At 39.8% G+C, this 12,245-nt stretch overlaps 1 protein-coding gene across 1 annotated transcript; it reads right to left on the reverse strand.

Moving 5' to 3' along the window:
* Nucleotides 1-1,704: 1,704 nt before the first annotated feature.
* On the reverse strand, nt 1,705-12,244 carry LOC117328992 (complex III assembly factor LYRM7-like). Its single transcript, XM_033886651.1, has 5 exons — nt 12,157-12,244; nt 11,622-11,694; nt 5,997-6,067; nt 5,284-5,365; nt 1,705-2,482 (listed from the first exon to the last, which is right to left on the reverse strand). The coding sequence occupies exons 1-5, from the start codon at nt 12,178-12,180 to the stop codon at nt 2,313-2,315; spliced, it is 420 nt and encodes a 139-aa protein (XP_033742542.1). The 5' UTR covers nt 12,181-12,244; the 3' UTR covers nt 1,705-2,312.
* Nucleotide 12,245: the final 1 nt, after the last annotated feature.

Consider the following 12,245-nt stretch of genomic DNA (forward strand, 5'->3'; position numbering starts at 1 on the left):
CATTATTTTTCACAAAATTATGGTTGCTATGGCAACTGGTCACTATAAACAGGTTTTCTGGTAAGAGCCATAACTTTAAGTTTGTCCGGGCAACTCCTAAACTAAATGGCCTATTTCAATGAAACTTCACACAAATATAGAGGACCATGTGTAAATGTGCATGCCACTTTCTTTTTTTCAAAATTATGGTTGCTATGGCAACTGGTCACTATAAACAGGTTTTCTGATAAGAACCATAACTTTAAGTTTGTCCGGACAACTCCTCCTAAACCGAAGGGCCGATTTCAATGAAACTTCACACAAATATAGAGGACCATGTGTAAATGTGCATGCCACTTTCTTTTTTTCAAAATTATGGTTGCTATGGCAACTGGTCACTATAAACAGGTTTTCTGATAAGAACCATAACTTTAAGTTTGTCCGGACAACTCCTCCTAAACCGAAGGGCCGATTTCAATGAAACTTCACACAAGTATAGAGGACCATGTGTTGATGTGCATGCCACTTTCTTTTTTTCAAAATTATGGTTGCTATGGCAACTGGTCACTATAAACAGGTTTTCTTATAAGAACCATAACTTTAAGTTTGTCCGGACAACTCCTCCTAAACTAAATGGCCAATTTCAATGAAACTTCACACAAATATAGAGGACCATACATAGATGTGCATGCCACTTTTTTTTTTTTTTCCCGAAATTATGGTTGCTATGGCAACTGGTCACTATAAACAGGTTTTCCGATAAGAACCATAACTTTATGCTTGTCCGGACAACTCCTCCTAAACTGAAGGGCCGATTTCAGTGAAACTTCACACAAATATAGAGGACCATGTGTAGATGTGCATGTCACTTTCTTTTTCTCAAAATTATGGTTGTTATGGCAACTGGTCACTATATTACTGGGTTATCTTAGTTAACCTCTAATTAACAGTTCTAATTCACTCACCATTGACTAGTGCAGATTGCGGGGGTATTAGTCAGCCATCCTGGCGACAGTTCTAGTTCAAAATGACCTTTACTAAATTTCAAGAGACCCAGAGGCCTGATATTTGACCAGTTGTATGCTGGAATTTTTAGGACTACAAAATTTACTTAAATGAATCAACCTAGCTTAATCTTGCATCTGCATACATGATCTAGATCAGCTTCAAAGTTTCATTAGAGGCAGGAGATACAGGTCTATTGTCTTTTAAAATTGTGGTTGCCACTCCTACTCAGCAATTTGATTTGAGAATTGTTGGCATCAGTTCCTTGCTATCACAAGGAGACTAACATAAACATACCGCAGCCTACTAAAATACACACATATACCTCATGTATGCATCTCGCACAAAGGAGAGGCCGTCCTTAAATTACCTTAGCTGTTTATAGGACAATACTAAACCAAACCAAACCATTGGGCCTAATTATAAAAAGCATCGTATGAAATCCTAACTTGTGTAGAGTATCCCTCTAATCTTTAATACTGTTTTTGACTGATCTCTTCTCCTTTCCCTCGATAGGTTTCATAATCATGACGGTTGTGTTTCCTGAGTATCCACCACATGCAGTATTATGGTCGTTGATTAAAAATGTTGATAGTATGTAAAGTTCTTCGTGATGCATTTCCATATTTCATGCATTTTGATGTAAAAAAGCTGTTACTTTGGTAATGATTTACATCACTTTACAGATCTTGTAACACGATAAAATGACTGTAAGCAAACAACAATGACAACAATTTTATTCTTGAAAACTAATGACATGAGGTTGAAATGATGTACAAAGTGTTGTATACAGGTTATGATTTACATATTCACACATTTGTCAATTAACAAGGAAATTCCAGCTGATTTCTTTAGTTTTCAAAGAATTTAGTCGGTAATAATGCAGAATTTATAAAACAATACACATTGTATGATGAGATTGTTTATGGAAAGTGAGCGGATCTAATGTGTATGTCTTGATTTTACAATTCAATGATAAACAATGAAATTGATCTTCAAACAAAACAAGATGATCAAGGTACATTTATAAATGGATGTTTTGACCTCGTCACAAATCGCAGATATAATATTTACATCTTTGTGTGGATATGGAGTCGCCGTCAGCAGTAATTACATACTTCTATGGCACAATGAATTTGGTACAGTCCAAGCGCAATATCCAAACATTTTTCCACAATTCAAACTCTCTTGAAAAAATCCTCTATTTGCAATTTACACCATCAACATATTCTGTAAAACAGTCATTAATAAATATATATCAAATTGCATTACTTTTTAACACATAATTTAGATTTATTTCACATGATAAAAGTTATTCAGACACAGTATCAAGATGGTGGTTTTTGATCAAGTTCTTGTTGATCAAGTTCCTGTTGAACTTCTGCACAAGTCTTCTGACCCTTCTTCCCTCTTCTTTTTGATAATGGTTCAGGAAGAACTGCATTTGGATCAAAAGGATAATTGTCCTCAAGATGTGTGTCTTTTGTAATCCGCAATCCTGAAAAAAAAAGAAAAAATGGCAATGTTTAAAAAAAACACAACATGAATACAATTACCAGGAAGTCAAAACATTCTTCTTGGCCCTCCCAGGAATTAGGGTTTCATCTCAAAAGATTAAGAAAAGTGGTCCTTTAGCATTCCTTCATTGTTTACATTTCAAATTCTGTCACCACTTTGAGAGTTCACATTAAGGTTTCATTGTAAAGGGGGAGAAATACAATATGTATATGTACAATATATCATTTATTTGTATGTTGAGGTTGTGCAACTTCTAACTGTCACAAAAATTCTGAAAAAAAACTCAATATAGATACTGTTATATCTTACTGAGATTAGAGGATGTACTTTGTAAAAGATTCTTAAATGTCAAGGTTGTGGTGAGGGGGGACCAGTCAAGGTTGTGGTGAGGGGGACCAGTCAAGGTTGTGGTGAGGGGTAATTAGTCAAGGTTATGGTGATCAGTCAAGGTTATGATGAGGGGTGATCAGCCACAGTTGTGGTGGAGGTTGATAAGTCACAGCTGTGATGAGGGGTGACCAGTCAAGATTGTGGTGAGGGGTGACCAGTCAAGGTTGTGGTGAGGGGGGACCAGTCAAGGCTGTGATGAGGGGTGACCAGTCAAGGCTGTGGTGAAGGGTGTCCAGTCAAGGTTGTGGTGAGGGGTGATAAGTCAAGGTTGTGGTGAGGGGGGACCAGTCAAGGTTGTGGTGAGGGGTGTCCAGTTAAGTTTATGATGAGGGGTGACCAGTCAAGTTTATGATGAGGGGTGTCCAGTAAAGGTTGTGGTGAGGGGTGGCCAGTAAAGGTTGTGGTGAGGGGGGACCAGTCAAGGTTGTGGTGAGGGGTGATAAGTCAAGGTTGTGGTGAGGGGTGACCAGTCAAGGTTGTGGTGAGGGGTGACCAGTCAAGGTTGTGATGAGGGGGGACCAGTCAAGGTTGTGGTGAGGGGGTGATAAGTCAAGGTTGTGGTGAGGAGTGATAAGTCAAGGTTGTGGTGAGGGGTGACCAGTAAAGGTTGTGATGAGGGGTGACCAGTCAAGGTTGTGGTGAGGGGTGACCAGTCAAGGTTGTGGTGAGGGGTGACCAGTCAAGGTTGTGGTGAGGGGTGATAAGTCAAGGTTGTGGTGAGGGGGGACCAGTCAAGGTTGTGGTGAGGGGGGACCAGTCAAGGTTGTGGTGAGGGGGGACCAGTCAAGGTTGTGGTGAGGGGTGACCAGTCAAGGTTGTGGTGAGGGGTGATAAGTCAAGGTTGTGGTGAGGGGTGACCAGTCAAGGTTGTGGTGAGGGGGGACCAGTCAATGTTGTGGTGAGGGGGGACCAGTCAAGGTTGTGGTGAGGGATGACCAGTCAAGTTTGTGGTGAGGGGTGATAAGTCAAGTTTGTGGTGAGGGGTGATAAGTCAAGGTTGTGGTGAGGGATGACCAGTCAAGTTTGTGGTGAGGGATGACCAGTCAAGTTTGTGGTGAGGGGTGATAAGTCAAGGTTGTGGTGAGGGGGTGATAAGTCAAGGTTATGATGAGAGGTCAGTGTCATGGTCGCCTGTATGTTTACCATCGTCTTTTGTATTGTACTGGTCATGTGAGCGTACCCAAGTACAGTAGATGTGTGACTGTCCCGGTGACCAGTGAAATAGTAACCTGTTTAGCATGTTTGTGACGTAATTATACTATTGGAAGAAGCCCAGACTTGGGTGAGTAGTCTTGCTATCTTTAGTAATTTTTTGTTTTATATGGTTATTTATTGTCATATTTATTGTTTCCCCATTGTAGGTGAAGCCATCTAGTTATCAATGTGTGCCAATTATGCATGACATTCCTACACAACTTGTTTAATTGAATACAGGTGTGTTATTTTGATAAGATGGTTATATTTTTCAAAATTTGTTAAAGCTTCACATGACAGACACATGAATGTCACATGTTTGAATGGGTCAACTTCAAGTGACAACGGGTCTTCAGAATCAGGGCCAACCAGAGGTCAAGGTCAACTGCCGAGAAGACAGTCCAAGGTCGTTTAGCATTACCAACGAGAAGTGGTTGCTGTCCACTATGTATTCACTATATCCTCGCCAGTAGAGGACAGGAATTGTGTTCCACTTGTGGGATGCACAGTTTCATCATAAACACTGATCGATTTATGAACTATGAGTTATACTGCATATTTAAACTGTTTTGTGACACAAATTTGTCACATGTGGTGGTTGATGTGAACGACATCCCTGCCATGTGAAGACACTGTAGTTACATTGGTATATGAATAGGTGTTGTATAGTAGAGAGTGTGATTAGGAGAGTGGATATATTTGTGACCTCTGTTTTCTATGTAAATAAACCTGTACATATGTTTATTGGGTAGCAGACAAGATTACAGTGAGGGGTTAGTGGTCAAGGTTGTGGTGAGAGGTCGGCAGTCAAGATTGTGGTGAGGGGTCAAGATTGTGGTGAGGGGTCAAGATTGTGGTGAGGGGTCAAGATTGGGGTGAGGGGTCAAGATTGGGGTGAGGGGTCAAGATTGTGGTGAGGGGTCAAGATTGGGGTGAGGGGTCAAGATTGGGGTGAGAGGTCAGCAGTCAAGATTGTGGTGAGGGGTCAAGGTTGGGGTGAGAGGTCAGTAGTTGAGGTTGTTGTGAGGGGCTAGTGGTCAAGATTATGACTAGGGTCAGATTCAGATGTGCATGTTAAATAGTCATATAATCAATACCCATATGTAACAATGTTTAAATGTAGAGATATATACCGATATAGTACATTTTTGAAGGCTCTCTGTGTACTTGTATCAACCAAGTATCAACGTGACTTACGGTATCTGTCCTCCCCGACCAGCCTGGCTTGTATGACAGTTTTTCTTAGTAACAAGTCAACATCCTCAGCAACTTTAATCAGCTGTAATGATGATTACCAGAGAGAGTGTTAACCTGAGAACTATAGTATAATGATATAGCTTACATTCATCACACTTAATATATTAAGGTACCTCTAAGATCATATAATCATATTATTACCAGTGTCACTATCTTGAAAAGGTATATATAAGTCATCAAAAACAAAAATAAACAAAGAGTGTTGGAGAAGAGCATAGCTCTATCACTTACTGATGGCAACTGTATATAATAGTTCACATCTTCATGAATATAGTGATGCATGACATGGAAAAAAAAGTTCTGGACATTAATACTACCAGTCATACTGTACCTGTATCCTGAACTGAAGTTTCTTCAGTGGATTTATAGGCATGTACTATGGTTTGAACTTTTGTTGCTTTATTTTCTGTTGATATATACTGTATAATTCTGTCCCAATTTTCTTAAAGTAAAATATCCAATAAACTTATTCTTGTCACTGTTTAACTGATGCAGCAGTAAACAAATATATACAATCATATTCAATTTTGAAGTTGTAGCAAATGATTTGTTGCTTTGAACATAATTTTGAAACCCTGAAGTCCACACAGACTGCTATCCTATTAATGATGTAAAGTATAAATGCTTTCTAGCATCGTGAATAAATATTGTACCTCTTCAATTTTTTCAGGATCAGTTTCATTTTTTCCCTTTTTGAATTCTTCATTAATTCTCTTTCGTGTCTCTGAAATATAAAAATGTTCAGTAACAAACAATCAATACACACAGATTACTCATTTACATGAGAGTATTTCTATTACCTATTGTGATCACAGGTCCTAGCCTCGTCTGTCAATATAATAAAATATTGGATGTATTGACAGACGAAGCTAGGGCCTGTGGTGTGATTTCCTTTTCAGGTGTATTTGTATTGTGTATTTGGTTGGTTTGGAGAACAGCATTGACATGTAGTTTTCTTTATTCTTGAACCTTGATGAATGATAATAAATGAGCTTAATAAATTGCTTCAGATTAGAAAACAAAATCTTCCACTTTCAGTAATTCCTGTTGTGTTTTGTGCCCAAAGAGCCAAAGTCGGTTTACAGTTCAGCCATGTTTATTATAATGCCAAAACGAGGCGCACACATACATGTGCTCAATACACAAGTACCAGGACTAACTAGTCGATAAGTAATGTACACAGATTACTACAACTCCCTTTCTTTTGAGTTTGTGTAAACAAACTAATGGATTATGTACACATGTATGTATTTTTATGATTCGCAAATAATTAAATTTACTTGAAAAAATTCACCTTTGTTGGTAATTGATGAAAGTGTTATTATATTTTAGAGCACAGTTCTTGGTCTGAAAGAAAACTTATTTGAACAGTATATAATATAGAATTATGGCTAGTGAACTATCCAATGACTAGATATAACTGAGTAATCAACAACAAACACAAATTACTGTCCAAGTCACTTGCACCAGGTTACACGTATCCGGATTTCTTGATCCTGAATAAGTAGATTGGCACTTCAGAAAATAAATGAGTTATAACACAAATGCGAACAATTCCATTTCATGGAATTTACAATAAAGGGGATTATTATGCCCCTGAAACACAGTAACACAACAGATCACTTGGACATGTCGAAATCATCAAACCTCTTTGGCGCACGGATTGTCCTACCACTTCGAGTGTTGCCATGAGACTGAGAGACGCGAATTGGAGTACTTGGAGGATTCAAACACGATTCTATACTCCCACTATTACTTGTTTGTGGTTCCACTTCCGGTTCACGTTCCGGTATCTCAAAGTTGTCAGATATAGGGCATTCCGCGACATCTGGTTCACTGATTTTGAATTCGACCTCAGCTGACTTTCTGATGTGTCTCCTATTTCGTCGAAACACTTTACCTGTGGGTGTTCTCACCTGATATGATCTAGGTGACTGACTCTTTACCACCTCACCAGGTTGCCATTTGTCATTGTGACGGAAACGTACCATGTCATGTGGAGCCAACGATGGTAATTCCTTTGACGTACGATCATGAACATCCTTCTGCTTATACTGAGTTGTCTCCCTTGTGTGACATACTGTAGAGCGGTCTATGACTCCTGGCTGTAACCGTTTACTGCTAACTGGAATGACAGATCTCAACTCCCTACTCATCAGAAGTTTCGCAGGCGACGGTGTGTCGGTCGGTGTGTTACGATACTCCAACAAACACAGATAAGGATCCTTGTTGTCCTTCCTGGCTTTCTCTAATAGCCTTTTTACTGTTTGCACTGTTTTTTCAGCCAAACCGTTTCCCTGAGGATAGTGAGGGCTGGATGTAGTGTGTCTGAAACCCCAAGTCTCGGCAAATCTTCTGAATTCTCCAGAACTATACTGGGGACCGTTGTCGCTCCTCACCTCAGAGGGTATGCCATGTCTGGCAAATATAGACTTGAGCTGTGTGACGACACTTTTACTAGTGGTGTTGTCCAGTTTACCAATTTCAAAGTACCTGGAATAGTAGTCTGTGACCACTATATAGTCAGTATTGTTCCATGTGAACAGATCTGTTCCCACAACACTCCAGGGATATTGAGGTACCGGTGTGGGAATTAGTGGTTCCTTCCTATTTGTTGACTGGAGATCCATACATACACTACACTTAGAAATCTTGTCCGCTATTTGGGATGACATTCCGGGCCAAAACAGTAGTTCTCTCGCTCTCCGTTTGCTCTTCTCGATTCCCATGTGTCCCATGTGGATTTTCTCAAGCATTTCCGTCTGGAGAATTTTAGGTACAACTATGCATTTGTTACGGAAAATGATTCCATCCATTGTAGTTAGTTCATTCTTGTGAGGCCAGAAATCATGAATTCTGGTGGGAGCCTCATAACGATGATCGGGCCACCCAGTCTCAATTATCGTTTTTAGAACTTGGAGATTCTCATCCTTTGAGGTTTCTATGCGGATCTTCTCCAGTTTTTCATCCGTTACTGGAATGTTGTCCATTAACATGTGGACATGACACTGAATCTCCTCGTCAAAACCATCCTTATGTCCTGTTGTCTTAGGCAAATAGGCTCGTGATAAGGTGTCTGCGATCAGTAATTCTTTCCCAGGCTTATAAACAAGATTGAATGTGTATCTCTGGAGCCTGAGCAATATACGTTGCAGTCTTGGAGGCGCTTGTGCTAACGGTTTCTTCATGATTGCTTCCAAAGGCTTGTGATCTGATTCAACGATCACCTGTGTGCCATAGGTGTACTGATGGAAACGTTCCAAACCAAACAACACAGCAAGTAGCTCCTTTTCTATTTGAGCATATCTTGTCTCGGGTTCTGTCAACGCTCTAGACGCGTATGCGATAGGTTTCCGATCGTGCATGACCACGCCACCTAAGCCTGATTTCGAGGCATCAACACTGACTGTCACTGGTTTCTCTCTGTCATAGAAAGTGAGTACAGGTTCACTGGATAAAATGTTCTTAATTGTGTTGAATGCTTCCTCCTGTTCTCGTGACCATTCAAACTCAATGTCCTTCTTCATCAATGCTCGAATAGGTCTAGTCACCTCTGACATGTTTGGTATGAACTTTGCCAGATAGTTAATGGTTCCTAATAGTCTCTCCACACCTTTCTTGTCAGTGGGAGCTGGCATCTTTGTGATTGCCACAACCTTTTCTGGATCCGGGCGTACACCTGTGTCTGATAGTCTGTGTCCAATGTAGTCCACCTCTTTCGCTTTGAGAACACACTTCTCGCGATTCAATGTCAGACCTATTTCACGACATCGCTTTAACACAGAGTCTAGTCGCGCATCATGTTCCGCGTCATCTTTACCCCATACCAAAATGTCGTCAATATCTGTTTCAACACCTGGTAAGTCCTCAAATTGCTGCGCGATACGTTTCTGAAATACCTCTTGCGCACTCTTTATTCCGAATGGCATTCGTAGGTAACAGTATCTTCCAAAAGGTGTCGAAAATGTTGTCAGTTTCTGGCTTGACTCATCGAGAGGAATTTGCCAATATCCATGATTAGCATCCAACTTGCTGAATATTTTGGCCCCAGTGATCCTTGTAGTGATCTCCTCAATGGTCGGAAGGTGGTAATGCTCTCTTTTTATCGCGTTATTGAGGTTTCTAGGATCCAAACATATTCGAAGTTTTCCAGTTTTGGGTTTCTCGACTACGACGATTGAGTTCACCCAATCCGTTGGTTCATCGACCTTTCTGATTACTGCCTCGCGTTCCATCTCTTCAAGTGTTGTGCGCAGTTTATCTCGTAGCGCTGCAGGAACTTTGCGCGGGGGGTTAATTACAGGTGACACCGATTCGTCAAGACGAATGTGATAAGCCTCTTTGAGACAGCCTAAACCTGTGACTACCTCAGGGTACTTCTCAAAATGTTCTTCACTACTCACAGTCTTATCTAATTCTGTGCTGAGAACTACCTTAATCAATCCTAACTCCTGTGAGGACTTAAATCCTAACAGAGGGACTTGATTTGTGTTGGTTACATAGAAATCTAACAGACTTTCCTTGGTTGGTAAGGTACACTTTCCAACTACTGGCAACTTATCCCCTGTGTAACTGGTAAGGGTTGTTTTGGTTTTCCTGAGTGTGATATCAGGTTTCACATTCTTGACGATATCTAATGGTATGACATTAGCCTGTGACCCAGTGTCGACCTTGAACTTGACATTGGTATGCAGCAATGGAAGATCCACCAGCATTTCATCTTGCTTTATTTCTGTTGAGTGTACTGCGCCGATGAAAAGGTTGTCCATTTCAGGCATGTCTTCAGAAACAGAGTGAATTTGACCTTGGTTAAATGTTCCTCTTGACCTACACATCTTCTGAAAGTGATTGGCCTTGTGACACTTTAAACACTTTCTCCCATATGCTGGACACTGACCCTTGGGATGTTTAGTTCCACATTTACCACATGCGTTTGTGTTCGTCACTTCACTGTTATTCACTGGACCTTTCCTTACAGGTGTTCTGTTTGCCTTTGGGCGTGTTTGTTTCTGCCTGTCATGTTTTTTTGTTACAGCAGCAGCACATACCTCTTCACCAGAATCCTGAATGGTTTTCATTCTCATTTGTGATTCTTCATTAGCTCGACAAATCGACAAAGATTTTTCTAGTGTTAGGTCGTTGTCACGGAGCAGTCTCTCTTTTATCTTGTCCGATGCGACTCCACACACTACCCTGTCGCGTAGCATATCATCTTCTAAAGTTCCAAACCGACAGTTCTTTGCTATGATTTTTAACTCTGTCACATATTGATCAATGGATTCTGTTTTACCCTGCATTCTGGTGTAAAATCTATGTCTCCATACAGTTATGTTCTCTCGTGGGGCACAATAATCTTTGAATTTCTTAAAAATCGGATCGATTTTATCGGTTTCTGTCTCATCAAAGTTCATGGTATTGAAAATTTCTCTACCGTCCTGTCCGATTAAATACAGGAAACATGCGCATATGTCCTTCTCATCCCTACCTGCCATAGCTACTTTAAGATATAGTCTCATGGATTGCTCCCATCTTCGCCATCTTTCCGCGAGATTGCTGTCATTTGACGAGAAATCCATCTCGGGTGGAGGTCTTATGTGCTCCATGCTTCTCCCACGTGTTCCAACGGCGGGAATTCTGTGTGGAACGCTGACCGAACTAGCGTGATTCGTTTCAGGGTATAAATTGACGAAACTCGAGTACCTACAGTTCATTTGTGGTAAACACTCCTTCCGGTGTCTTACTCACGCTGTTAGGCTGTCTATCGCTCAAATTCATCCCGTAGTTCTGACACCATGTTGTGTTTTGTGCCCAAAGAGCCAAAGTCGGTTTACAGTTCAGCCATGTTTATTATAATGCCAAAACGAGGCGCACACATACATGTGCTCAATACACAAGTACCAGGACTAACTAGTCGATAAGTAATGTACACAGATTACTACAATTCCAGAACAGTAAACAGTTATGAATATCTACCGGTAGTGGTTTTGTTTTAGTGAAGACTGCTCACAGTAACTGGTAGGTAAATCACTGACCATCATAGGGGATATAGTACATGTGGCACGAATAACGTAGGGCAATTGGAGTAAAACAATTTTGTCCCAGGACACATCTATGATATAGATATCATTATCATATCTTAGATATCATTTCTACAAAACATGTAGAAAAATGATATACAATATATATTTGCAAATGACTGTTAAAGATAAAGATTGAAAAAAAAAACAACAACAACAAAACAATGGGCTGGTACTCACTGGTAACATTTTACTACATACCTTTTATTGCAAAATCATCATCCTGAAACACTGCATACTTTGTTTTATGTAGTTTTCGGAAACATGTCAAAACCTGAAATCACATATATGAAATAACTGCATTTAAAAAGCTGAGTAAAATAATATAGTGAAAATCAATGGAATAACTCAATCAAAATGATCTCACAAATTATAGAAATTACTCAATCATTTCTAATTACAAAAATGTATTGCTATCAACAATTCACATAAAGTGATATGATTCATTCAAATCAGTAATATCACTTAACACATTCACATTTATAGGTATTATTGATTTGAGACAATGATTTTGTGATTTCCTGAAGACAGTGAAGTACTGTACTGTAACATATTATCCGCTGATTATTGCTGCTATATATGTTCTGACCTTGGAACTGGCGTTCTCATATATTGATACTAATATCCTCACATATAACGTATATATGTAATGGTATTGAGAGACATCGAACTTCATTAAATGCAAAATGGTAAATCGCTTGAATACATTTTTCAAAAATGTATGTAAGAAACATACCCTGTATCTTGTTGCAACAGACATCTCCACACGTGTTTTGGATCCGAGTTTAGAAAGACAGATTTACTTCCGGGTTCAGACGCATGCGC

This window comes from Pecten maximus, chromosome 6 (assembly GCF_902652985.1).
Source record: "Pecten maximus chromosome 6, xPecMax1.1, whole genome shotgun sequence".
In the NCBI taxonomy this organism is placed as follows: Eukaryota; Metazoa; Mollusca; class Bivalvia; order Pectinida; family Pectinidae; genus Pecten; species Pecten maximus.